Source organism: Galleria mellonella, unplaced genomic scaffold, assembly GCF_026898425.1.
Source record: "Galleria mellonella isolate WM207_F2 unplaced genomic scaffold, CSIRO_AGI_GalMel_v1 utg65, whole genome shotgun sequence".
Taxonomy (NCBI): domain Eukaryota; kingdom Metazoa; phylum Arthropoda; class Insecta; order Lepidoptera; family Pyralidae; genus Galleria; species Galleria mellonella.
In genome coordinates, this window is record NW_026442138.1 from 2888384 (window position 1) to 2915191 (window position 26808).

At 35.2% G+C, this 26808-nt stretch overlaps 1 protein-coding gene across 1 annotated transcript; it reads left to right on the forward strand.

The window, feature by feature from the left end:
• The first annotated feature begins 3726 nt into the window (after positions 1-3726).
• LOC113520958 (uncharacterized) lies at positions 3727-21434 on the forward strand. Its single transcript, XM_052900751.1, has 12 exons — positions 3727-4055; positions 5055-5460; positions 5785-5896; positions 7618-7841; positions 9652-9736; positions 11653-11921; positions 13827-14155; positions 14688-15099; positions 17177-17288; positions 18138-18364; positions 20107-20191; positions 21128-21434. Exons 1-12 carry the CDS (start codon positions 3769-3771, stop codon positions 21397-21399), a joined length of 2820 nt encoding a protein of 939 aa, XP_052756711.1. The 5' UTR covers positions 3727-3768; the 3' UTR covers positions 21400-21434.
• Positions 21435-26808: the final 5374 nt, after the last annotated feature.

Below are 26808 nucleotides of genomic sequence, written 5' to 3' on the forward strand. Positions count from 1 at the left end.
ATTTTCTTTTAGAAATTTTCGATAATGGTTTTTTTTTAATGGATGAAAATGGAATTGTAACCCCCCGCCTGCGCTATCGGCATACGCTGTCGGGGTACCAGTAACGGATGATAGATGAATATGAAGCAAGTCAATTGGCCCATCGTGATGAATTCATCAAAAATTAATCACGATGGTTTCTAGGAGGAACCGCGTGGAGGTCCACCTGTTAGGGGGTATTGCTAGTAATAGGTCTGTTGGATCCCATTACTAAGAATCACTATCCCCCCTGGATAATGGGTTTAGTACTTGTAAAGTTTATAGAGGTTATACCTCTAGAAGATAAAAAGAGGGGCGAAATAGAAACAGAAGAAATGACCCTTTTTCATCATTCACTTTTTTGCAGATGGAATAACGCAGTGAAGAAGGATGCAAAACGATACAAGTTGTGTTTTGATAAAAGTCTTAGAAACCGTATTAATTTGGAGAAAAAATATTTAACGTTTAGGCAAAATTCAAAATTGACACCTGGCAACCCTGGTTGATAATTTCATATGTTGACATTGTGAGTGTGTTTTGTTTGATTTGTCACTAAGTGACGCTTGTGGACTTAGGTGCTTAGAGTTACTGTTATTGTGTATTTGCATTAATAAATTGTTTATACACTTAATTTGAGTAGTTATTTATGTATTTAATTTGATTACTTAAATTTAATTTTAGCTGAAATTAAATTCAGTTGAAAGTTGACTTCAAGCAGATTTTTCCTTTAAAGATTTCTTTTTTTTTATTTTTAATTCTAAGCGTCCTTACGCTTAGAATTAAACATTTAAAATCTTACTGGGTACAGAAGAATAACACCTGAGTCAGGAATAGCAACGCATGGGGGGGTATCATGGGCGAAACAGTACACTCTGTTATGTCTATGGCACTGCTCATGTTTATAGGCGACAGTTACCACTTTCCATCAGGTGGGCCGTCAGCTTGTTTGCCATTCTAAGTTGTATATAAAAAAAATGGAACACCCTTTCTGCTTCTGTGTTACCGAAGAAATACCATCAGGAACTCTTCAAGTCGGTGATAAATAAGTTACTTCTAAAAAAGCGGCTTGGCTGTGTGGTCCCGGCATAGAATAAGTCACCATTCATTTGTCAGTGGGTATCATAAGTGGCGACTAATTGAGCGCGAGGGATGGACAACAGCGTCCCTTTTAAAACATCTTTAAAGCCTAACTGCGGTTGCTAATCCACCTGCCAAGCATGGCAACTACTGGCAAACCCCCAAGGGGAATTGTTTAACAGTAGACAGTTTTTTTTTATGCGTGAAAATGGCATGGTTACCTCGCCTGCGCTATCGGTATACACTAGCGGGGTACCAGTAAGCGATGATAGGTGAGGATGAAAAGGCAGGTCAGTTAGCCCACTGTGACGAATTCAATGATTAATTGGTTCCAGAGGTAACCGCGTGGAGGTCGACCTGACCTATCAGGTATATTGATAACAATGGTGACTAAACTCCCCATTACTAACAATTCTTTTCCCCCAGCAGTAGACAGTTAAGGGCTGGTATGATGATGATGCTGATGAGTAAGCGCGCTTCATCCTAGATATTATCATCGCCTTCAATAAAGTGAGGTAAGATGCTTGATCTTAAAAGCAAATCAATTTTATAATAAAAAAAGATATCACAAAATTCTATTAATGATTTTTTTTTTTTTATGCAACTTAGAATGACAAACAAGCTGACGGCCCACCTGATGGAAAGTGGTAACCGTCGCCTATAGACATAGCAGACTATACTGTTTCACCCATGATGCCCCCCATGCGTTGCCATTCCTGAGGACTCAGGTGTTATTCCTCTGTACCCAGTAAATTCACGCCATATCCCACCCTTCAAACCGAAACACAGTCATGCAAACACAACTGCTTCACGGTTGAAACACGAATGGGACAGAGGTACCCAAGCAATCGACTTTTGTACAAGAACATTTTGTACAAGAAGATTATCCAAGAACATTTTGATTATACCTTTAAATAAAATAAAAATGGCGTTTATTATACTATATTGCGCAACCCTAACACAAACTCGGTACAAAGTCACAGTTGTACATAGGAATGGTTCAGGAAGACGCTAAGCATCAACCGTGAGTCTTATGAGTGTATTCTGTGAAATATCACGAACCAGAATAACCGAATATCGTTCTTAAAATAATAGCATTATGCACCAAAATAGCCTAAAGAGCTGATACGAAATATTCCTTCGACAACATTGTAACTTATATTTTACTGTCGGATATTACGTTTCGAAAAGATTTTGACTATTCCTTAACAGTATTTTAAAGTGGTTTCGAAAATTATCGATTTGTATTGAGCCAATTGCAATATTAAGCGAAATAAAAAAAAATTATGTAACTTTGATGGCAAATAAGTTGACGGCCCATTATGACATGAACAGTATCATGAACATAACAAAGTATACTGTGTCGCCCATGATGCCTTCCAGGTATACTTACCATCATATAAATATGCATTAGATTAAATCCTTTTTTATATATGTCATTTATGATTATAATTCACTCCACATATCATACTATAAAATTGTAATATTCATACACATGAAAACAATGGGGGGAGGGGCGGATTGTTAGTAATGCGGATTACCAGCCCCATTGCTGGCAATATACCCCGTCAGGTCGACCTCCACGTGGCCCCCCCCTGGAAACCATCGTGCTGAATTTCAGTTGTATTCATCATGATGAGTTAATTGACCTGCTTTTTCATTTTCACTTATCATCCCTCACAGGTGTCCTGCCGGTGTATACCGATAGTGCAGGCGGGTTATCTTTCCATAATCATCCGTTAAAAAAAATCTACACATAAAAACAGTATATCTAGAGTCCAAATTAAATAAATAAACTAAAAATTCACCATTACATTTGATATTTCAATAGCAAAGTTTAATTGGCTTTTAATATTTAGGAAAACGATACTATACTACTTTAATGCAATATGCCGGGTGGGGGGGGGGGATTGTTAGTAACGAGGACTATCAGTCCCATTGCTAGCAATATACACTATCAGGTCGACCTCCACATGGTCCCTGGAAACTATCGTGCTGAATCCCAAGTGTTTTCATCACGATAGGCTAACTGAGCTGCCCTTTTATCCTCACTTATCACCCCTCACTGGTGCCCCGCAAGCGTATACCGTTAGCGCAGGCGAGATTGCCATTTCATTACCATCCATTGAAAACAAATGCTCGGTAAAATAGGTATATGCCCCACATTTTACCGAGTCATTATTTTGGGCCACTAAAAAGCTTCATCCCTTTTATTTATTCATTAATATTTTAAAGGGAAATTCCTTTTAGTAAAAACATAGACATTTGAAGCCTATTATCAAGGCTCGAATCTGTAACCGTTTCACAATTTGAATATGATTCGCTTTTATTGTATTACCATTATTATATAAATCTTAATAATAATCGAGGGATGGGCAACAGCGTCTCTCTTAAAATATCACCAAAAACCTAACTGTAGATTCTAATCCGCCTGACAAGCATGGCCACTACTGGCATAACCTCCCTTTTGAGGAAGACCTGTTCAACATTGGACAATCATCAGCTAATATAAATATAGACGATGATGGTATTACCATATCTAAATTATCATTATCGCTTCCACTTTCATTGATTAGTCTTATCACAAACTTTTTAATGACTCTAATCGATAGATATAAATTATTATCAATCTCAAAAGTAGCACATTTAAACGAGCGTCGTAAAGCTATTATAATGAATTTTAATTTATATTTTATATTTCTAGTAAATTTAACTTTAGTAGTAGGAGTTAAAAGGAGTTATGAAGGATATAAAGTGTATAAAACAGTTCCTAAAACACAACAGCAGTTAGATGATTTAGTTCTTCTCCGGGAAAATGGTATTGCAGAGTTTTGGGATGATAATATTGTTATAAATCAAGATTCTAGGATAACAGTGTCATCAGAGAAGGAATCCGAGTTTTTGGAACGTTTGAACAAGTCTGAACTCAATGTTGAACTGCTTATAGATGACTTACAAAGGTAAGTTTTTAAAATATTATTAAAATTTGAAATTTAGTCAATTGTATTAAAGTGTCTTTTCGTATACTCCTATTAAAAGAAAAATTTATATGAAAGTGGCTACTTAAAAGTTTGTCTTTTCAATTCTAGCTCCAAGTACAGCTGAGCTATACCTGGAGCTAGAATTGAAAAGACAGTTTCTAGCTCAAAGTACTATATTAATAGGTACAATATAATCATATCTATGGTAGTGTAGTCCCAGCAAAGAATGGGCCTCCACTTTTTTTCCCGTGCGTGCCGTCAGAGGCAACTAAGGGAACTTAATGTTCGAGGGATGGACAGCAGCGTCCGTCTTTAAAGATCACGAAAGCCTGACTGCGGTTTTCAATCCGCCTGCTAAGCGTGGCAACAACATGGTTCTCAAACTAAGAACTGTGTTATGAGAAACCAGGAAACAAACCATTTCACATTTGTAACTAGACGATGTCTGTAAATAGGACTTATTTAAGAAAAAATGATGTGAGGGGTTTAAATAGGTGCAATAGAAGTCAAAACAATATTTTTAGAAATTTTGCCTGTTCGTCTGTTGTATTTTTGTTACGGGATTACGCAGAAACTTGGATTCACAAAATTCGATGCAATTTACACAGTTCATCATCATCTTCCTACCCTTATCCCAATCATTTGGGGTCGGCGTAATATGATTTTGTCCATATTACAAAAAGACTTGGTTTTTAGTTTTACAACCGGCCACCTGCCTTACGTCAACCCTCTTTGTACTCTTGAAAAACTAATTTAAAAACGAATGTATGTTTTATTCTGATATAACATCAAAAAGTGCTATATTTCATTAGTTTTCCTATTTCTGAAATTACGTAGTAGGAAGCAGAAAGCAAGTTTGTAATATTAGTAATGATTGTCCATTCCTTGCACGGTACAATGGACCTTATTTATTTGCAACCAAGAGCTAATATTATCTAAAAACTACAAAAGTATAGTTAGGTAAATAATATTTTTCAGAGTTATTAATGAACAGTTGAATTCTACAAGAAGGAGTGTGGATTCCTCAGCATTCCTTTCTCTTGATTGGGATAACTACCATTCTCTAGAAGAGATTTACTCATGGCTTGATGAATTGGCTGCAACCTATCCTGATATAGTAAAAGTTGTCGTAATGGGACGGTCTGTTGAGAATAGAGAAATTAAAGGCATAATAATAGATTATAAAAAGACTACATATCCTCCCCGAGGTATGTTAGAAGGTACATGCCATGCCAGGGAATGGATATCAGCAGCAACCGTGACCTGGATTATTAAGGAGTTCTTGACAAGTACAGATCCTGAAGTCAGATTTCTGGCGGAGAACTTTGAATGGCACATATTCCCTGTTGTTAATCCGGATGGCTATTCTTATTCATTCACTGATGTAAGTGAAACAAGTATATTTCGTTAAAAAAATAAAATAAATACCATCTTCAATCATGGATAAACCAGTTAATTTTTTTCGACTATTCAATTGAATTGAAAGAACCTCTTTCTTTTATTTTAAAGTCGGTTGTTTAATAAAATACAAGTTTTAACGTTACTATTATATATTATATTTACTGTCATCATATAACTCTAATTATCATTTTTTTTTATCTAAAAAGATATGTTTTCAGATTGGTTCTATAGATATTTTATCAAAATCGGTTTAGTAGTTTAGTTTTAAAATTGAAATAATTGTTTTATTAATTATTATTATTTTCAGAATAGGATGTGGAGAAAGAATCGTAGTACGGCCAACTTCACTTCGTGTTCAACAGGTGACGACAACAGCAATGGTGTCGATCTCAACAGAAACTTTGACTTCGTTTGGATGTGTAAGTTCTTTGTTATGGACTTCTTTAAAGTATACTTATTTTTATACCTCTAAGGTGGCAAATAAGCATACAACTCGTCCGACAGTAAACGATTACAGATGCCTATGGACGCCTGCAACACTAGGGGTAACACGTGCAATGCGCCGACTCTTGCTTACTGATACTTTTAAATATATTCGTAGACTCTGTACTAAGGTTTCTTCAGGGTCAGTAATGTGATATAGCACGCACGTGATATAGCTGATGTTGCAATCGTCTATAGGGAACAGTGATCATTGACCATCAGTCTGTATGCTTGTTTACCAACTTTATGGTATAAAAAATATAATATTATCCAGAACGTTTTTTTTTCAAAGGAACACTAATTATTGTATTTTTTGCCGTTCTTTGTATTTAATTATATTAGCGTCAATTCCTTTACGCACTTTACAAGAATACTGAAAAGTTCCTTGTCGGGCGCCAATGAAGTCCGAGCTTGTAAAGGAGACGAGTAAGAACTCGTCTCCTTTACACTTTTGGCATGCTTAGATGGTCTCAAACCGATCTCGAAACCCTAGATTAGAGAGTCTGCACAACTATGATCCTCCATAGAATGTATTACCTGAAATCGTCAATCACCATGCTGTATATAACACGAAGGGCTTGTTAATCATTAAGACCATGCACAACCGCGAAATTAACAGCCTCAGGACATATTGTCTGGAGAAAAGAGACGAAGATATGCATAGAGAGGTCATAGAATGTGACAAACTGACTGGCTACTGTTCGGTGATCTCTTCAGAGAAACCGAGGATTTTGTCTCTGCAATACAGAATCAGATGATTAAGACGAACAATTACCGAAAGCACATTCTGAAGAATGGCATTGAGGACATCTGTCAGGCATGTCGCCATCCCAGAGAGTCACTCAAATAGGTACTTTCGGGTTGTTTAGCTCTTGCCAACACTGATTAATTGCACAGATACAACCTGGTAGTCAAAATTCTCCACCAAGTGTTAGCTTTGAAATACGGCGCCGCGAATGAGAGAATGTCGTACTATAAGTACGAGCTCCAGCTGGTACTCGAAAGCGACAGTGTCAGGCTCTACTGGGACCAATCCATCATTACGGACAGGATAGTTCTTGATGTCGTGATAATGGATCGGGCACTCTCGAGGGTGTTTTTAATGGATGTCGCCATACTGCATGACGAGAACCTTGTGAAAGCTGAAATTGAGAAAACGAGAAAATATCTCGATTTAGCTAACGAGGCACCGAAATATGGAGGGTGGCGTCCACTAAAATCATTCCATTCTTTCTGTCGGTGACGACAAAAAGTCGGCCTTATTCCAACTAGGCTGGAACAACATCTCAGACGGCGAGGCGGCTCTCTCCTGGGAAAGATGCAGAAAGCCCATCGTAATTTTTTCGTAATTTTATAGAAAGCAGGCTCTAAGAGCACCTCTTAGAGCCTGCCCACATTGTACGCCAGTTTCTCTCCCTGGAGTCCCGAACCCCGACCGAATATCCTTCTGCCGGGGGTTAGTTTTCATATCTCCCCTCTTAAGGAGAAGAGATGTCAATTTCTGTAAAAATTTAAAAAATAATAATTAATATTAATAGTCTCCCAACGCACCGTATCGAGCCAGCGTACCCAAGTAAATACTCTAGTTTTTCTTTAAGTAGAAAGCATTGTCTCTTCGGATCGCTAAACTTAGTTTCTGCATCGTTTATTTTTTCAGCCACTGGAGCATCAAACGATCCCTGCTCTAACACCTTCGCTGGTCCGCAACCTTTCTCCGAACCGGAATCTCAAGCCATTGCACAATACGTCTCACATCTACAGAAGGACAGACATAATCTTATTTATTACATTGCTTTCCACTCGTACAGCCAACTTGTTGTGGTTCCGTACAGTCATGTTAGTGGTCCTGGTGTCTTGACAGCAAGTAATTATGGAGATATGGTGAGTTTTGTATCTAAACATATATTATGCCTTCCCCTTCCTTTCCTGTGGGTATCATAAGACGCGATTAGTAGAATTTAAGGACATAAAGTTGGGCAGTAGCGTCCTTCTTAAAATATTACCAAAACTTAACTACGTATGCCGACACATCCTCAGAGGAGCGTGGCACCTACTGGCAAAATTCTCCTTTTAGGGGAGGCCTATGTTCAGCAGTAGAAAGTAAAAGTCTGATGATATCTTGAAGTGTAAGGGAGAAAATGTAAGAAATCGCTTACATTGTCGCACTCGAGTCTCCGCTATGCACTAAGCACTTCACTTGCATGATCTTGTTTAGTAGGATATGACAGTGAAATTATTACGAGTGGATAATATACAGCAATAATTATATATTATAGTTCTCCTCCAAAAGATTACAATAGTAAACTTATTATAAATATAAACAATGACAAGAAATAATCACAATGAGAAAACAATGGGCGACGTTATCGCTAAAAGCGATCTCTTCTAGGCAACCATTGGACGTAATTATAAAAGGAGTAATTATAAACAGTTTGATCGGAGGCACAATGAAATTCTATTATTTCTTAATATAGAGATATGATACATGTAATAATGTTAAATATATATTCCTACTCATTATATACACTTATTTACTATTATATATATATATATACAAACATATTATATATTGTGCTAATTAAGGATATATGGGATATCAGTTATCAAGTATACAATATCAGAATGACAAACCCGATCAACATGAATATAGTTATTCGACCGATATAGGCATTATTGAAACGAGTGATGATTTTTCCACCACCAATTTTCAGTGGAGCTAATATACTCGTATAATAATAATAATAAATAATTTTTATTTCACTCTTTGTTACAATATAGTTTGAAGTCCCTAACTTCCGAGATAGGTATGAAAAAATCTGTGTTTCAGGAGTCAGTGCCCTCTTCCATATGTTGTTGTTTTACATTTTTAGTGAAACAATATGAAACAAAGAAGTAACAAATTAAAATATATAGATATTGTAACGGTACCGATATTACATATATCTAAAAATAACAGAGTACAAAGACATAAACCCTTTAATCCTCAAGAAAGAAACCGAATTAGAGTTACCATAATCTTGCGAGGATTACAGTTAGTATTGTACAATGAAACTGCAGTAATGCTACCAGAGGGAGACTTTGTACAAAAGTCGTTTGTTTAGGCACCTCTATCCCATTCGTGTTTCTGCCGTGAAGCAGTTGTATTTGCATGACTTTGTTTCGGTTTGAAGGGTGGAATAGGACAGTGAATTTACAGGGTACAAATGAATAACACATGAGTCCTTAGGAATGGCAACGCATGTCCAAAACAGTATACTCTGTTATGTCCGTGGTACAGAATATGTCTATAGGCGACGGTTACCACTTTCCATCAGGTGGGCCGTCAGCTTGTCATTCTAAGTTGCATAAATAAAAAAAAAAATGCTATGATCACCCTCATACCAGACTTTAATTGTCCACCGCTGAACATAAGCCTCCCCCTTGGTAGATTTAGCCAGTAGCTGCCACGTTTGACAGGCGAATTGGCAACCGCAGTTAGGTTTTAGAGATCTTTTAAGAGGGACGTTGCTGTACATCCCTAGCCCTCCTTTAGTCGCCTCTTATGACACTTACGGGTAAAGAAAAATGGCTTGTTTTATTTTGGGACAATTATTATAATTTTTTTTTATAACAATCACTTTTTACATTAAAGTTGTGCGATACATATATATGCTATTGTTATATATAATTTATATTTTTCTGTTTATTTTAGTATGAAATAGGAGTCAGGGGAGCTGATAAATTGAGAGAAAGATTCGGAACTAACTATAGAGTTGGTGTATCTGCGGATGTTATGTGTAAGTTACTATATTCTTATTAATATTTGATTTAAATTGATAGATAAACATTTAATTTGACCCATTTATGGCACATGTAAATTAACAAATGAGTTTATACAATCAAATTATTTACATTTTTTTTTAAATATAAAACAAGAAATGAAATACGAAAATATGTTTTCGCCACGTGTGTCGCAGTGACCCAAATAGGCTACAGCTCAGTGATAGTTTTGCTTAAAAGCAAAGTACTGATTTTCAGCTGTAGCCTGAAGTTAGGCTACACGAACGCGTACAACAAACCCAACCTGCGTAACCAATTTAATAGCTAAAGATAAATTTGTATTACATAGATACATACTTACATAAATGATGCATAAATATTTCATTGATTAATTAAACATATAATATAAATAATTCACCACAACAATTATTATGTTGAAAGCAGTCGCTATCAGGCTACAACCCAAGTTTTTGCTTATTTAATAAATGCTGTTTTAATTACTTTTTAATAAATTGCTTAATTTTATAGTCCGTGATGGCTGCCATTTCGTGACGGATTTCTTTTAATTGTACCAAGGAAGTCGGTTTGTTGGCATAAACTTTAGATTTGACGTAACCCCATAGGAAAAAGTCCATAGAGGTTAAATCGGGACTTCGTGGAGGCCAATTTATGTCACCTCTCCTGGATATCAATTTGCCAGGAAAAATTTCACGAACTCGTGGTAAAGACCTGTTGGACGTGTGTGAGTCCTGCCGGAACCATGTTCTCTGGTTATAACCAGGAAAGTTTTGCAGTTCAGGCACGAAGAAGTTGCCTAACATCTCCACATAACGGTCCGAGTTCACTGTAACTGTGTGTCCCCTTTCATCTTCAAAAAAGTAAGGGCCGATAATCCCTCGCGCCGACATTGCAGCCCATACGGTCACTTTAGGCGAATGTAGGGGTTTCTGATGTTTGTGTTTTGGATTAATTGCACTCAAGTATCGACAATTTTGTTTGTTTACTTGTCCATTGAGTTGGAAATTAGCTTCATGAATTACCGTTTTTGTAGAACTCGCGTACGCACACCGCGCGGTCCACTCCCGAGAAACGCTCCATAGCGACTAAATTCCGAGAAGCTAGGCTACCGAATGACATACCCCCCGCGCCCCTCAGAATAGTTGCGTTCACGCAATAACCAAAAAAAATGTCACCTTTCTTTTGAGACATTCTGTACATGCATACTAAAACTATACAAATAAAATATACTATATTATACACGAAATCGAGACTAATATAAAGTACTTAAGGCATTCACAAATAGAATAATAAGGAATATCAAACTTAACAGATAACGCTAACAATTTTACTTTTTAACCGACTTCAAAAAGAAGGAGGTTATTAATTAGGTTATTTTTTTATCTGTGTTACCTCATATCTCCGTCAGTTGTAAATTGATTTGGAAAATTCTTCTTTTACCTGAAAAATATACTTACATATTAGTCCCATGGAAATTTTATCAAAATCAGTTCAGTAATTTTGTTTTTAAATGAGTATGAATTTTACCAGAGAGAGGGAGACTTTGTACAAAAGTCGTTTGCTTGGGTACCTCTGTACCATTTGTGTTTCAACCGTAAAGAAGTTGTGTTTGCATGGCTGTGTTTCGGTTCGAAGGGTGAGATATGGCGTGAATTTACTGGGTACGGAGGAATAACACCTGAGTCCTCAGGAATGGCAACGCATGGGGGGTATCATGGGCGAAACAATATACTCTTATGTCCATGATACTGCTTATGTCTATAGGCGACGGTTACCACTTTCCATCAGGTGGGGCCATTAGCTAGTTTACCATTTTAAATTGTATAAAAAAAAAGAATATATATAACATGTTTTGTCACAGTTGAAGTTTGTTCCTTTTTTACACAATCTTTAATTATATTTGATGATATTATAGATGAAATGAGCGGAACAAGTTTTGATTGGGTGAAGCATGAAGCCGAAGTGCCTGTCACATACCTAATCGAAATGAGGGATATGGGTGTATACGGGTTTTTGCTGCCGGCTGATCAGATCATACCGAACAGCAGAGAAATTATGGAATTCATACTCGAAATGGATAGAGTGACTAGAAGAATGGAATATTACCATATACCCTTTTCGTCTGCTACTTATTTCGTATCTAATACAATTTTTATTACTGCCATAGTTTTATTTGTAATGATTGTTTAATATCACGTCTTTGATTAGTTATTGAATATAAAATTTTATTGTTAAAAATTTCGAAGGCACATATTATGTTATAATTTAAAAACTACCAATTTAACTTACGACTAATTAGCGAGCCCAGGCGCGCAGTCAGGCTTGCGCTGGCGTCACAGCCGCTCGTGATTAAGGATCTCGAATTGATCCCGAAACTAGTAGAGCTTTCTCGATCTAATTACACGTAAGTTAAACCGGTAATTATTACATTATAATATAAAATAATTTCATTTCTATCTATTTTATAAATACAACCATACAATGCATTTATATTTAAATAAATCTATGTGTTTAAATAGTATTCTTATTTTATTGAGCTACGGCTGTCTAAAACAGGAGTATCTCTTTTAAAATAGCTATTTACTAAGTTTATAAATTCAGAAATTAGACAAGATAGATAGATAGATCGATACTCTTTATTGTTTCCTCTAAAAGATTACAATAGTAAACTTATTATAAATATAAATAATTACAAGAAATAATCACAATGAGAAAACAATGGGCGACCTTATCGCTAAGAGCGATCTCTTCCAGGCAACCTTTGGATGGAGAGGAGTAATTATAAACAATGATGCAATATCTACCACAAATAGTCAAATAACTTCTTTTTATAATGGGAAATTTGTATAAGCCTTATTGCGGTTGCCAACTCGTCTGCCAAACGTGGCAGCTACTAGCAAAACTCCCTTTAAGGAGAAGGCTTATAGTCGGTAGTGGACAAGTAACGGCTAATATAATAATAGGTACGAGTAAGACATTCTTATTAGTAAGTGATATCAGAGACCTTTGTATAACGACAATCGAGGTTTCTTAGCCCTTCTAAAAGGGCTCGGGCAATGGGCCAGATTTGGTTGTGGCTGGTTCTCATTTCGTTGTGGAATTTATTGTTGAGGAGCTGAATTATTCCTGTTGTCGTCCTCCGTGGCGCAGCGGTCAACACGCCTGCCTGCGACGTGGAGGCCCCGGGTTCGATCCCCGGCCAGGTTATGATGGAAAACGATCTTTTCCTGATTGGCCTGGGTCTTGGATGTTTATCTATATATGTATCTATTATAAATATAGTACCGTTGAGTTAGTATCCCATAACACAAGTCTCGAACTTACTTTGGGGCTAGCTCAATCTGTGTGATTTGTCCGTATATATATATTTCTTATTTATTCCTCTTGGATGATGATGATGGATCTTGGATGATTTAAGAGGTTACTGAAGAAACAAAGTGTTATTATATCCCGGATACCTCATATAAAACGCCACGATATATACTTCCCACAACTACAGAAATAATTACCGACTGTACAGGTGTCAATATCTGTAAGGTGTTATGTTATGTAAGCTTGTTTAATTATGCTACTTGTTTTAGAGATTAAAATGAAATAGTAATTCTACCTATGCTATTGCTTTACAGAGTAACAGTGAAGGATTATCATCTTAATGATATTGATCCAGATAAAAATGAATCTAGGTCAATTACCCCATCGTGATGAATTCACCAATGGTAACCAAAAAAACCGCGAAACCAACCTTTCGTATTATATTGTTAGCAGTAGGTACATTAGATCCCATTACCAACAATCTTCAAAGTAATGAATGTAAGCTTAAGCCTGGATCACTAAATAGCAGGCAAAGGTTTCTTTTACCGAAAGATATGCGTACCCAGAATGACGTTAATGGAATGGCAAAATGATAACGTATTAAATTCAAATATTATAGGATAGAATTTTAATTTATGACCTTGCATAGATTATTTTTTTATGTACTTAAGAATATTTATCACAATAATATAGGATTATCGTTGAGTCCATATTCTTATCACGACACACACACCAAAGTATGTGAAGATAATTATGTCTAATCGATAATTATAATTTTCAACACTTAACTGTAATTTATTGTTGATCCAACACGTTGCTAAAGACATGGATATTAAAATATTAGTAATATTTGTTGGAATATTTTGTAGTACAAATGCAGCGAAATCTTACGAACACTTCAAAGTGTACAATGTGGTTCCAAAAACAGACGTCCAAGTGCAATACCTTACTGATTTGAGAAAAGAAAACTATGATTTTTGGACAGATATAATTGAAATTGATAGTAATGTAAGAATTATGGTATCACCAGAGCAAGCCGATGAACTGGTGCAGTATAGTAAAAGTGTAGGAATGGATATTCAGTTAAGCATACACAATGTACAAGAGTAAGTTTTTATTTTAATTCTTCTAATTATGCTAGTCGTTTAAACATTGGATATATATACCTATATTCTTTAGTAAATATATTTGTATTGTAGCAAAACTGTTCAAAAGAATATTTATTTACAAGGTAACTTTGTAAAAGGCTATGTTTGAATTTGTGCTGTTTATTTTTTGGTTAAAGGGAGAAAATTACAGGGTAGGGATAACATGTATAGCATCGTAGATGATAGGAATGGCATCATAATAGGCATCTTCTTGGATTCTGTAATGTTCATAGTATGATTTACTTCTGTAGTTCAAAAGAAAGATTGGTAAAATAGAGAAAGAAAGAGAAATTGAGAAAAATAGCAACTAATTGGGTATCTTTCGTCCTCTTTTTACTAATTATATTTACATAAGAAGAAAGGAGGCAACCATATGATTTATAGTTTTTATTTTATCATTCCTTCTATGTAATTTCTTATTCTTAGATCAAAATTTGTATGTTTTTCATTTGAAAATTGATATAAATGAACAAAATATTTATGCTTACAGATTAATTGATGCTCAAATGAAGCCCGCAATAGGTACGAGATCAACTTCTCTAGGGTCTCTTTCCTGGGATGAATATTATACACTAGAAGAAATTTATAAATGGCTTGATGAACTGGAAGAATTATATCCTAATATAGTTAGAACAGTAACTATCGGATCTACATATGAAGGACGGCAAATAAAAGGCATAGTCTTGGATTTGAAAGCCGGTGAAAGACCAGGTGGGCCATTAACAGGCGTGATAGAAGGTGGAATTCACGCCAGGGAATGGATATCTCCAGCTACTGTCACTTATATAATTAAAGAATTCTTAACAAGCGAGGAGCCTGCTATAAGAAACTTAGCTGAGACTTTTGTATGGCACATAATCCCAGTTACAAATCCTGATGGATATGATTACACGTTTACTGGGGTAAGTTGTAATTCTATAATTATTGTACTTACTACTTTAGATTGACTTTTAAAAAAGGATAAAGCAGGATTTAAAGGTGTAAGGTTATTTAATGGTAGACAGTGGTCTACCTTGTAAAAGGTCAGTCTTGAAGATAAATTGATTAATTTTAGCTTGCAACTTATGAAAAAGTGTTCTATTAATGTATGCCGTATTTTAAAAACGAGTGATTTAAGTTTCTACTTATAGAAATTTTATCTCTTATTAAATATTATACTTAATCCATAATTATTGTTATTATATTTCTTTTTTATTTCTTTGGAAGTATACTTATTATTATTGTAAGATCTCTTGAACTGAATATTTTCAACTGATTTCCAAAAGAAGGAAGTTCTTAATTCGGTTCTTAATTTTTTATGTTTGTTCCTCCTCACTTTTAAACTAATTTGGAAAAATTAATTTTCCGTCTGTAAGTATATACTTACAAATTGGAAATTTTAACAAAAATAGTTTAGTAGTATAGTTTTGAAATCAAAATAACTAGTTTTGCAACATTTGAAGTAGATTTTATTGTAGAACACAATCTTTTCCAATCTGACCTTAGTACGTAGAATATCAAAATTTATCAAATAGTTTCGCAACAGATAACTACGTAGTAATTATACTATTTGATAAGATATTCGAGAAGGATAAGCATACTGAAGTAGCAACAAATAAGGAAGAAAGGTTCTCGATTATGATTTGTAACTTAATCATTGGTAGTAGTATTGAAAAAAAATCTTAAATTATAATTTGCAAACTTAATATTAGCTGAATATGGAACTGTTTATGTATTCTATAAGAAATTTGTCATTACTTATTTAAAGCAAATAAAGTATTCTATTCTATTCTTGAGTGGCGACTTCTTATGGGCAAACGCAGTGTAGGACGACCCTCATTAGACGGAATGACGACCCTAACTGTATTATGTATTATGTAGGAAGGCAGTGGATGCAGGTGGTTCAGGACCCTTTCAGTCTTCTATGGGGTTTCCAGTAGTCTATGGAGGAGGCCCATGTTCAGCAGTGGACATTATCGATGGATATGATGATGATGACGACAATGATAATAAATGTACCTAAATCAATATTTTAGCTATGTCAATACACAAAATTTTGTCATAATTTTTTACCAGACCATTACATAAATGGATCGGTACTAGCCTTTAATATTTAAAATGTGAAAATAAGTTTTTACATTTGTTATCTCTAAACATTAACGGTTTAATCAATCGTTATGGAATTTGGTATGCAAGTATTGTATAATTTGGAGAAGGACTTTATCAACTATTTATTCAGGTCAATAAACAGAGATATATATTGGTAGATAGGTCTTTACTATTCCTTATTACACAATATGTTTTGTATACTTTTGGAAGGAATATTCCAGTCCTGCAGACGAAAGTGCGTTATTTTTTTTTTATACTACTTAGAATGGCAAACAAGTTGACGGCCCACCTGATGGAAAGTGGTAACCGTCACCTATAGACATGAGCAGTACCATGGACATAACAGAGTATACTGTTTCGCCCATGATACCACCCATGCGTTGCCATTCCTGAGGACTCAGGTGTTATTCCTCTGTATCCAGTAAATTCACGCCCTTCAAACCGAAACACAGTCATGCAAACACAACTGCTTCACGGTTGAAACACGAATGGGACAGAGGTACCCAAGCAATCGACTTTTGTACAAAGTCTCCCTCTGGTTAATAATGAATATATATAATGAATGATATTTAAATAATTAATCATGGTAATAAATTAATCTTTATTTAAAATTTAAAAAAGTAGTTATATTAAATATGAATCAGTAATGTATGTATTTAGTTTGTTTCATTTTATATTTTCAATATTTTTGTAATTCCAAAATTGTTTTAATTACTTTTACAATCAATAGAGTTTACTTTCATGTTATATCTATATTTTATGACGAAGGAAGCTGCAATTTCTTTTTTAAACCGACTTTAAAAAAACGGAGTTCCGCATTTTAGTTGTGTTTGTTACTTCATAACTTTCGTCACTCGTTGTACAATGCTCATCATTTTTATATTTGTTTAGAATCGAATGTGGAGGAAAAACCGGAATCCAGATAACTATGTACCTTGCACGGGTAATAGTGATTTGGGTAATGGCATCGATTTGAACAGAAACTTTGACTTTGTTTGGATGTGTAAGTATCAATATATCAACAAATAAAAGTAAATAGCTTTTAATAGTACTGTCAATACTAGCATAATGATGTACAATCTAAACTAAATGGTTTAGAAGAGAGATTTATTCACAGAAGTTCTTTATACAGTGAAAAATTTATTATTTACACATTGACAGTTTTCATGTAACTGAACAGTTTTTCGTTTTTTTTTTTATACAACTTAGAATGGCAAACAAGCTGACGTTCCACCTGATGAAAAATTGTAACCGTCGCCTATAGACATGAGCAGTACCACGGACATAACAGAGTGTACTGTCGCCCATGATACCCCCCATGCGTTGCCATTCCTGAGAACTCAGATGTTATTCCTCTGTACCCTGTAAATTCACGCCATATCCCACCCTTCAAACCGAAACACAGCCATGCAAACACAACTGCTTCACAGTTGAAACACGAATGGAAAGAACTGGAGTCAAATTTCAATAAATTTTTTGGAGTCAAACCCGTACAAGTTTGCCCCGCCCGCACTCCCATCGAGCGTCCTGACTAATATACTCGTATACGCGTCTGGCAGACACTTGCAACCATAGAATATTCTGGCTGTTTACATATATATTGTAAATAATTGAAATTGAATTCCTTTGATCTAACATAAACAATTTGTAAATGAAATAAATATTTTAATTGATTAAATTATACATTAATTAATTTAAAGATATTGTAACTTCAATGCACAATTATATAACATAAGTAAGCGTACATACGACGGACTTAACACCTAATGGCGTTCTCTATTAATTTGCAAATATATACATTCTGTTAAAACAAGTTATATTTGTTAACATAAGCTTTATTTTCGTATTTTAGCTGTCGGCGCATCGAATAATTCTTGCAGCGAGACCTACGCCGGACCCACAGCGTCATCGGAACTCGAAGCTCGTGCTTTATCAAACTATGTGCTTGGCATTAAAAATAATGGCCACGGAGAAGTGATCTACTACTTCGCCTTCCACTCCTTCTCGCAGATGATCCTGGTACCTTACAGTCATGTAACGGGTACAGGGGTTTTGGATGCTAAAAATTACGGTGATATGGTAAGTAAATTTTCAGAATTAGCTATCTGATCAGATATCGTACCATTTTTTTTTTTAATAAACTATACTTCATGTTGCTCACTGGTAATATTAGTATTCTATAAGTGTAATAGTTTTTAAAATCGGTTAAGTGTTTTAAAGTAATAATTAATTTCAACTGGTTTAATTTACGTGTAATTTGATTGGGAAAGTTTGACCAAATTACGATCGGCTGGGCTACGGAGCCTAGTTGTTCATGTCCAAAGATTTCCGAACGTCATATTTTTTATCTGTGACAGTGGGCCAAAGCGCGTAGTCATACTCGAGGTCGCCTCATGGTCGCTCAAAACTAAGAATCCCGGATAGTCCCGAAAATAGTCGAGCTTTCTCGACCAAATTACATACATGTATGTTTAACTCGTAGGCATTACATTAAAATATAATGTGTATTTACGAACCAGTTCAGTATTTTTTTTGTATTTTTAGTCACTTACCATCAGGTGAGCCGCATGCTCGTTTCCTCCTGTGTTGTAAAAAGGAAATCTATCATAATTAAAAATAGTCAAATTAGAAAGGTTATATCTTGAAATAAATTTCAATAAGATATTGGAATTGAGACATTGCGCCCTTTCGAAGTGAAATACTAGACATAATGTACAAATTGCGACATAATAGTTCCATATTGTTCTGATAGATGCATATTAGTGCAACTTAACATTACCAACTATTGCAACCTGATCCCAATACAAACCCAAGTCCTAATTGTCGTTTCACAAGTGCAGTTCAGAATTGTCATTGGCAATAAATAGGTTTGATATCTATGTTATTTGCAAGAGGAGACATCTTTTCAATTTTTTAATATTAGTTTAGATATCGCCGTGTTATTTTATAGTGGACACTGCTCTTATTTGTCTTGCTGTATACTCCCAGCATAAAATGGGCAACCCTTCTTTTCCCATGGAAGTCTTGAGAGACGACTAAGGGAACTTAACGGTCAAGGTATGGGACGTAGTACCAGAGGGAGACTTTGTACAAAAGTCGATTGCTTGAGAACCTCTGTCCCATTCGTGTTTCTATCGAGAAGCAGTTGTGTTTGCATGATTGTGTTTCGGTTTGAAGGGTGGGATATGGCGTGAATTTACAGGGTACAGAGGAATAACACCTGAGTCCTCAGGAATGGCAACGCATGGGGGGTATCATGGGCGAAACAGTATGTGTGTGTACTGTTATGTCCATGGTACTGCTCATGTCTATAGGCGACAGTTACCACTTAACATCAGGTGGGCCCTCAGCTTGTTTGCCATTCTAAGTCGTATAAAAAAAAAGTAGCGTCAATATATTGAGTTTATAGTATCATAATAGTCATGCACTGTTTATTATTGAATCTTCAGTAGAGGACATCCCCAACATCCCCCAATAAGTGAAAGGGAGGTCTGTGCCTCTACCTATTGAGGGTTTTTATCATTAGTTGCTATATTTGACAGGTAAATTGGCAATCACAGATGGGCTTTGATGTTTTAGGAGGAACTATGCGAGGAGAATGGGTCAAATCTTTTTTCGTGTCGTAAGAGGCTAATAAGGGATCTAAATGGTCAAGGGATGGGATCTTAATACATTGCCAAAACCTAACTGCGTTCGCCAATCTGCCTGCCAAGCGTGACAACTACTGGCAAACTCCCTCGAGCCCTATGTTCAGCAGTGGGCCGTTAACGGCTGATATAATAACTACATATTATTATATATTTTATATGTTTTTTCTATAGTATGAAATCGCAATACGTGGAGCTGACAAGCTGAAGGAGAGATACGGGACTCAATACACAGTGGGCGTATCTGCTGAGATCTTGTGTAAGTATTGAAAAGAAAGAATTCAGTTATTTAAAATATTATATTGTAATGACTACCTGATTAAATCAGGCAGTCAGGCTCGCTCGTGTTACAGCCGCTCATGACTAAGGGCCCCGGATGGTCCCGAAACTAGTCGAGCTTTTTCGACTGAAATACATGTAAGTTAATCCGGTTCTTATTACATTATAAAAAAGGTCGATTTTCACGCGGATTTCCCTGGGAACTTTCGTGGTTAATTCTTGATCAATTTGTTAGGATGGGCCTACTCTTCGGTTTTTATTTTCATCTATTGTCCTTCACTGGTTATCACAGGCAGAGTTACCATTTCATTAGAAAAAAAAAAGGAAAAAACATTCAATTATATTTATCATCTATTAAAAAAAAAAGATAGCTCTTTATGTGGGAGATGGAACTGTTAATAATTTTGTTTCAACAAATATCTTAAGCAATATAACTTATCTGGTCGATTTCCATGCGATTCCCTCCTAAACCATCATGGTTGATTCTTGACAAATACGTCAGGATGGGCAACAATTGACTGACAACTGACCTCCTTCATCCTCATTTATCATCATCATCTATCATCATTGGTGCTTTGCCAGTGGATACTGATAGACCAAGCGAAGATATAGTTCCATTTTCATCCATAACAAAAAAAAATACCTCACTTTTACACAAATTAATGAGAGACAAACAATAGCTGTGTGATCCCAGCACAGAACAGGCTATCCCTTTCTTTCCCGTAGGTGTCTTTAGAGGCAACCAAGGAAGGGCGAGTGATAGCCAGCAGCGTCCCTTTTAAAACATTTCTAAAGCCTAACTGCGGTTGCCAATCCGTCTGCCTAGCGTGGCAACTACTGGCAAAACTCCCAAGAAGAAGGCTGATGTTCAGCAATAAACAACAATTGTCACAAAATCACATATCTTTCATTACAGATGCAGTCAGCGGTTCCAGCTTTGATTTTATGAAGGGCGTTGTTGATATTCCAATAGTCTATCTATTCGAGCTTCGTGACGTTGGACAATATGGCTTCCTTCTGCCACCATCACAAATCATACCCAACGGTGAAGAGATTATGGACTGCTTAATCGAGATGGATAGGGTGACAAGATTGCTAGGGTATTACCATTACCCCTCATCTTCTATTACTGTCTATGGATCAGCCATATCAGTGTTTACCCTTCTAATAATTTTAATGATCTTTTAATTGATCGATGTATGTGATAAATCAGTTTCTGGTTACCATTGATTTTTATTGTGAATAATCTTTCATACCTTCATCGACATCTTGTATTAATGACTAACTGTGACCCGTGGTTTCACTCGTATGAGTCAGTATATAGATAAATAAATAAATAAAAATAATTTTTATTCAAGTAAACTTAATAATATATATATATATATATATATATATATATATATATATATATATATATATATATATATATATATATATATATATATATATATATATATATATATATATATATATATATATATATATATATATATATATATATATATTATACAACTTAGAATGGCAAACAAGCTGACGACTCACCTGATGAAAAGTAGTAACCGCCTATAGACATGAGCAGTACCATGCACATAACAGAGTGTACTGTTTCGCCTATGATACCCCCCATGCGTTGCCATTCCTGAGAACTCAGGTGTTATTCCTTTGTATCCTGTAAATTCACGCCATATCCCACCCTTCAAACCGAAACACAGCCATGCAAACACAACTGCTTCACGGTAGAAACACGAATGGGACAGAGGTACCCAAGCAATCGACTTTTGTACAAAGTCTCCCTCAAACATTTTTACTATCATGTTCATAAAATGAATGGGATTGTATCACCAGTTTTAGGGTTGGCAACGCGCACGTTACACCCCTAATGTTGCAGACCATAAGCTAGTGACTGCTTACCATCAGACGGACTGTATGGTTGTTTGCCACCTTTGTAGTATATAAAAAAAAAAAAGTTATTCAATTACATGTATGCAAATATGCATGACCTTTGAGTTATTATGCCCTTTCTGTTATAACCTTTTGCATGCTTTGTTGTATTAATTTAATCCATCAATTTGTAATTTATCTTGTTCTTGACATTATAAATACTCGTAATAATATAATTATCTTTAAAGATAATAAAATATCATATTTATCTTATCAATAATATAACAAACTATCATTATGCTGGCGGCTGACCTGCATTATTCATCAGAATCGTATTAAAAACGAGAGCAAAAAATCTTTTCGTTCATTGTTCTTCGTTCATTTTTTGTAAAAACCAGTAATAGATTGAAATTGTTTTAATTCAAACGTAATATTCGTAACTAGCATGTTATGGCATATTGTTGGTCATATTATTGGCCGTGTGGTCTCGGCATAGAATAGGCCACCACTTACCCCTGTAGGTGTCGTAAGAACCGACTAAGGGAGGACAAGGGATAGACAGTAGCGTCCCTCTTAAAATCCGCCTGCCCAGTATGGCAACTACTAGCAAACCCCCAAGGGAGAGGCTTATGTTTAACTGCGGTCAGTTAAAGGCTGAGATGTTGCTATGGCAACTTAGATCCGCTCAATTTAAATAATGTACAATCATGTTACACTTTTCATTGTCATCTGATACTTAATTTCTTTTGTAATTAAGATGCTAAGTGTTGATGAGTCGACTTGCGCATTGATTTACAATCGAATTGAAACTAAATTGTAATCACATCGAACAGACGTCAAATAAACGTTACCTTTTCAAGGTAATTCAAAGACAACATACTATAACAGTGATATTAAAAGAGTTTCGTTAAAAAACTGAAAAAGAAAGGAGCATATTATACTAACATTGTAACATATTGTTTACATCCAAATGATACAGGTCAATAACCGGCTTAAAGTAGTCGCCGTAACGAACGCTCGTTGCGAATGTTACACTATAATAAAATGTTAAGTCTGTCGTTAGCTTTATGCTTCACATGTCAGGTTTATTATTGACATTTTATATTCTAAGTTGGTAAGTATAACAAACTAAATTTGTTGTTGTATTTTTTTTAATTCTGTGTAATTACAGTGTAAAGAGTAGTTTTTTTTTTATGAGTCCACCTGCGCTATCGGTATACACTGGTGGGGCACCAGTGATAGATGACTGATGAGGATGAAAGCCATCAGTTAGTCCATCATGACGAATTCAACTAGAATTAACCACAATGGTTTCCAGGGGGCACCACGTGGAGGTCGACCTGAGAGGGTATATCGCTAGCAATGGAACTGTTAGATCCCATTACTAACAATCCCTTTCCCCCCTGATATATGAATGTTATTATATGTAGTGTGTAATGTACCCTATATTGCTAGTAATGGGGCTATTTGGCTCCATTACTAACAATCTCTTTCCCCCCTCTAAAGAGTAGTTACCTAGTAGTAGATTAAGTCAGTCTGACATATGGCCCCAGCAGAGAATAGTGGTCCCGATATAGAATAGGCCACCTCTTCATTTCCGAATCGTAAAAGGGGCTAAGAGAGACCGAGAGATGGGCAACAGCGTCCCTGTTAAAATCCGCTTTCCAATTTTGACAACTATTAGCAAAACCCCAAGGGGGATGCTTATATTCAACAGTGGACAGTTAAAGGCTGATTTTTTTTATACTACTGAGGTGGCAAACAAGCATACGATCCACCCGATGGCAAGCGGCTACCGTAGCCTATGAACGCCTGCAATACCAGAGGTATTACGCGCGCGTTGCCGACCCTGAAGAAACCTCTTTACCCCCCTTTTGAAAAACCCCATGCTGTAGTCTCTTGGGAAAATCTCGGAAGGAGGTAAGAGTAAGGAGTAAAGAGTAAGGTAGATGTATGAAGGTATATATTATTTTTAGTTTTGATTTAAAAAAAAAACAAAACTACTGAACTGATTTTGATAAAACTTGTATTTCTATTTCTGTAAATATATTCTTCCTTTTAGATAAAGAAAAATGGGATGTCTCTATAAGTATACAGTACACTCTGTTATGTTCATGGTACTGCTCATGTCTATAGGCGACGGTTACCACTTTCCATCAGGTGGGCCGTCAGCTTGTTTGCCATTCTAAGTTGTATAAAAAAAAACTTTTACTCGTAGATAAAATAAAAAATCCAAATCAGTTCACAACTGACGGAGTTATGAGGTAACAAACACACAAAAAAAAATAGAACCGAATTAAGAACTTCCTTCTTTTTTAAAGTCGGTTGAAAAATGCAGATTTATTCGTCGCTAATAATTGCTTTCACTAATATTGACATTGGATATGGCAATAAAATTACGGTGTACAGAAGCATAACAATTTAGACTTTAGGAATGGCAACGCTTGAGGGATATCATGGACGACACAGTATATACTGTCATATCCATGGTATTGCACATGTCTATAGGCGACGCTTACCACTTTCCATCAGGTGAGCCGTCAGCTTGTTTGCCATTCTAAGTTGCATAAAAAAATGTACACATAAATTTAAAAAAATTAAAAATTAAATTAGTATTTCATGGTAGACATAAAAAGTTATGGAGTAGATAATCAAATAAAACAGTTTAATAATTTAAAATCAAATATTTTAGGTAACCCCCGAGCCATCGGCATCGACCTTGAAACGTCTAAAATATGCATAAATTATAGCTAAGAACCATCTCGATCACATTAGCTTTCTAACAAAAAACCGCATTATAATCGGTTCAGTTGTTTAGCAGCTACGTTGCGACAGACAGACACATAGACACGTCAAACTTATAACGTACTTAAACGTATAACACCCCACTTTTTGCGTCGGAGGTTAAAAATAGTCGACCGTTTTGACGTGATTAGTGTGTAGCTGCTGTTTAAGTGTCCCCGTGGGAGTAAATTGGAATAGTTGCAATATATTTTTAAGCGACTTTAGGGAAAAAAGAGGGTAAAACCGTCGGATATAACTAGTGTACAATTACAACAAACAAGCGTTAATGATTACAAACAGATGAATTAAGAGTTCGAAATTCGAATAGTTTTAACTAGCTCTTACCCTCGACTTCAGCGGGGATATGTCGATGCAACGTTATTTAGCGCTATTTAGTCAATTTACATATTTTAAGTTGTAGTTTGATTTAAAAATTAAACTTCTGAACCGATTTTAAAAAATTTCTACAGTACTTCTTTCTTCGTCTTTGAGTATATCCTTTCAGAAAAAAAAATTCAAATCTAGTGTATAATATAAAATATATATATATATATATATATATATATATATATATATATATATATATATATATATATATATATATATATATATATATACAGTATATTTGGCAACATTTTTACTTAATATTACTCAAATGACATAAATAACAATAAATTACGGAACCCTTGACAATGTGACGCGTAAGTGAAATCAGATGTCAAAACGGTAGCCACAAATCATGACGCGTAGGTATACGGGACGATTCGAATAGAGACATCTGTGGCGTAGCGTTTTAATGACATGTTGTTTTATTTTTTGTTATAATTAAAAAAAAAAAACATGTAAATTCCTGAAAAATAATTAAGACTTCTGTCAAAAAAGTTGTTGTTGATTAAATTAATATACTTCTAATATTAAAATGAATCTTTTCGATTTATTAAATAGAGAATATTTATATATCATAATATATATGATATACGCATCATCTCGGCCATTATCTATCCACTGTTGTATATAGGTCTCCCCCATAGACTGCTCCACCTAGTCCTGAGCCATCTGCATTCACTAACTCTATAATGTATTTGAGGTCGTCACTCTATTTAGTGGAGAATCGTCCTATATTGCGTTTGCCCATACAGTGTCGTCACTCAAGAATCTTTCTTCAATATACCCATAAAGAACTTGAGAATCTTTCCTTTTTTTTTAAATTAAATGTAAATAATCTTGCGCAGCTGCTTAGTTGTGTAAGTACTAATGAGATCAAAAGAGCCCATGCTGATAATAAAGTCTCCACAATACAATTACTTGATTTTTATAAGCAACTTAGAATGGCAAATAAGCTAACGGCTCAGTTGATTGAAAGTGGTAACCGTCGCCTATAGACATGAGCAGTACAATGTACATAACAGAGTATATTGTTTCGCCCATGTGTTGTCATTCCTGAAATCTCAGGTGTTATTCCTTTGTACTCTGTAAATTCAATGCCATATCCTACCCTTTAAACAGAAACATAGCGTTGCAAACGTAACGTATCATAGTTATAAATAAACACAATCCTTGCATAATATTTTAATTGCGATAAATATTTTACGTAGTAGCATTCTTTTGATATTGTATTGTCATTTATAATTCTCTAGATGATAACTTGTAAATCCTTACCAATATTATAAATGTGAAAGTGTGTTTGTTTGTTTATTTAGTACCTATTAGCGTCTTGACGGCTTAACTAATTAATTAACTATGAATTATGGTAAAATAAAAGAGGTAATTTGATACAAATTAGATAGTAAAATAAAAATAGATAACAGTCGTCTCCACAGTTTTCCATGTGACAATAACATTTTCAATTTATATGATAATATCTCATAATGATCCCCCTTTTATTGTTTTCTTTTCAAACCTAGCGTAAAATTAAAGCGCATGAGAGATTTA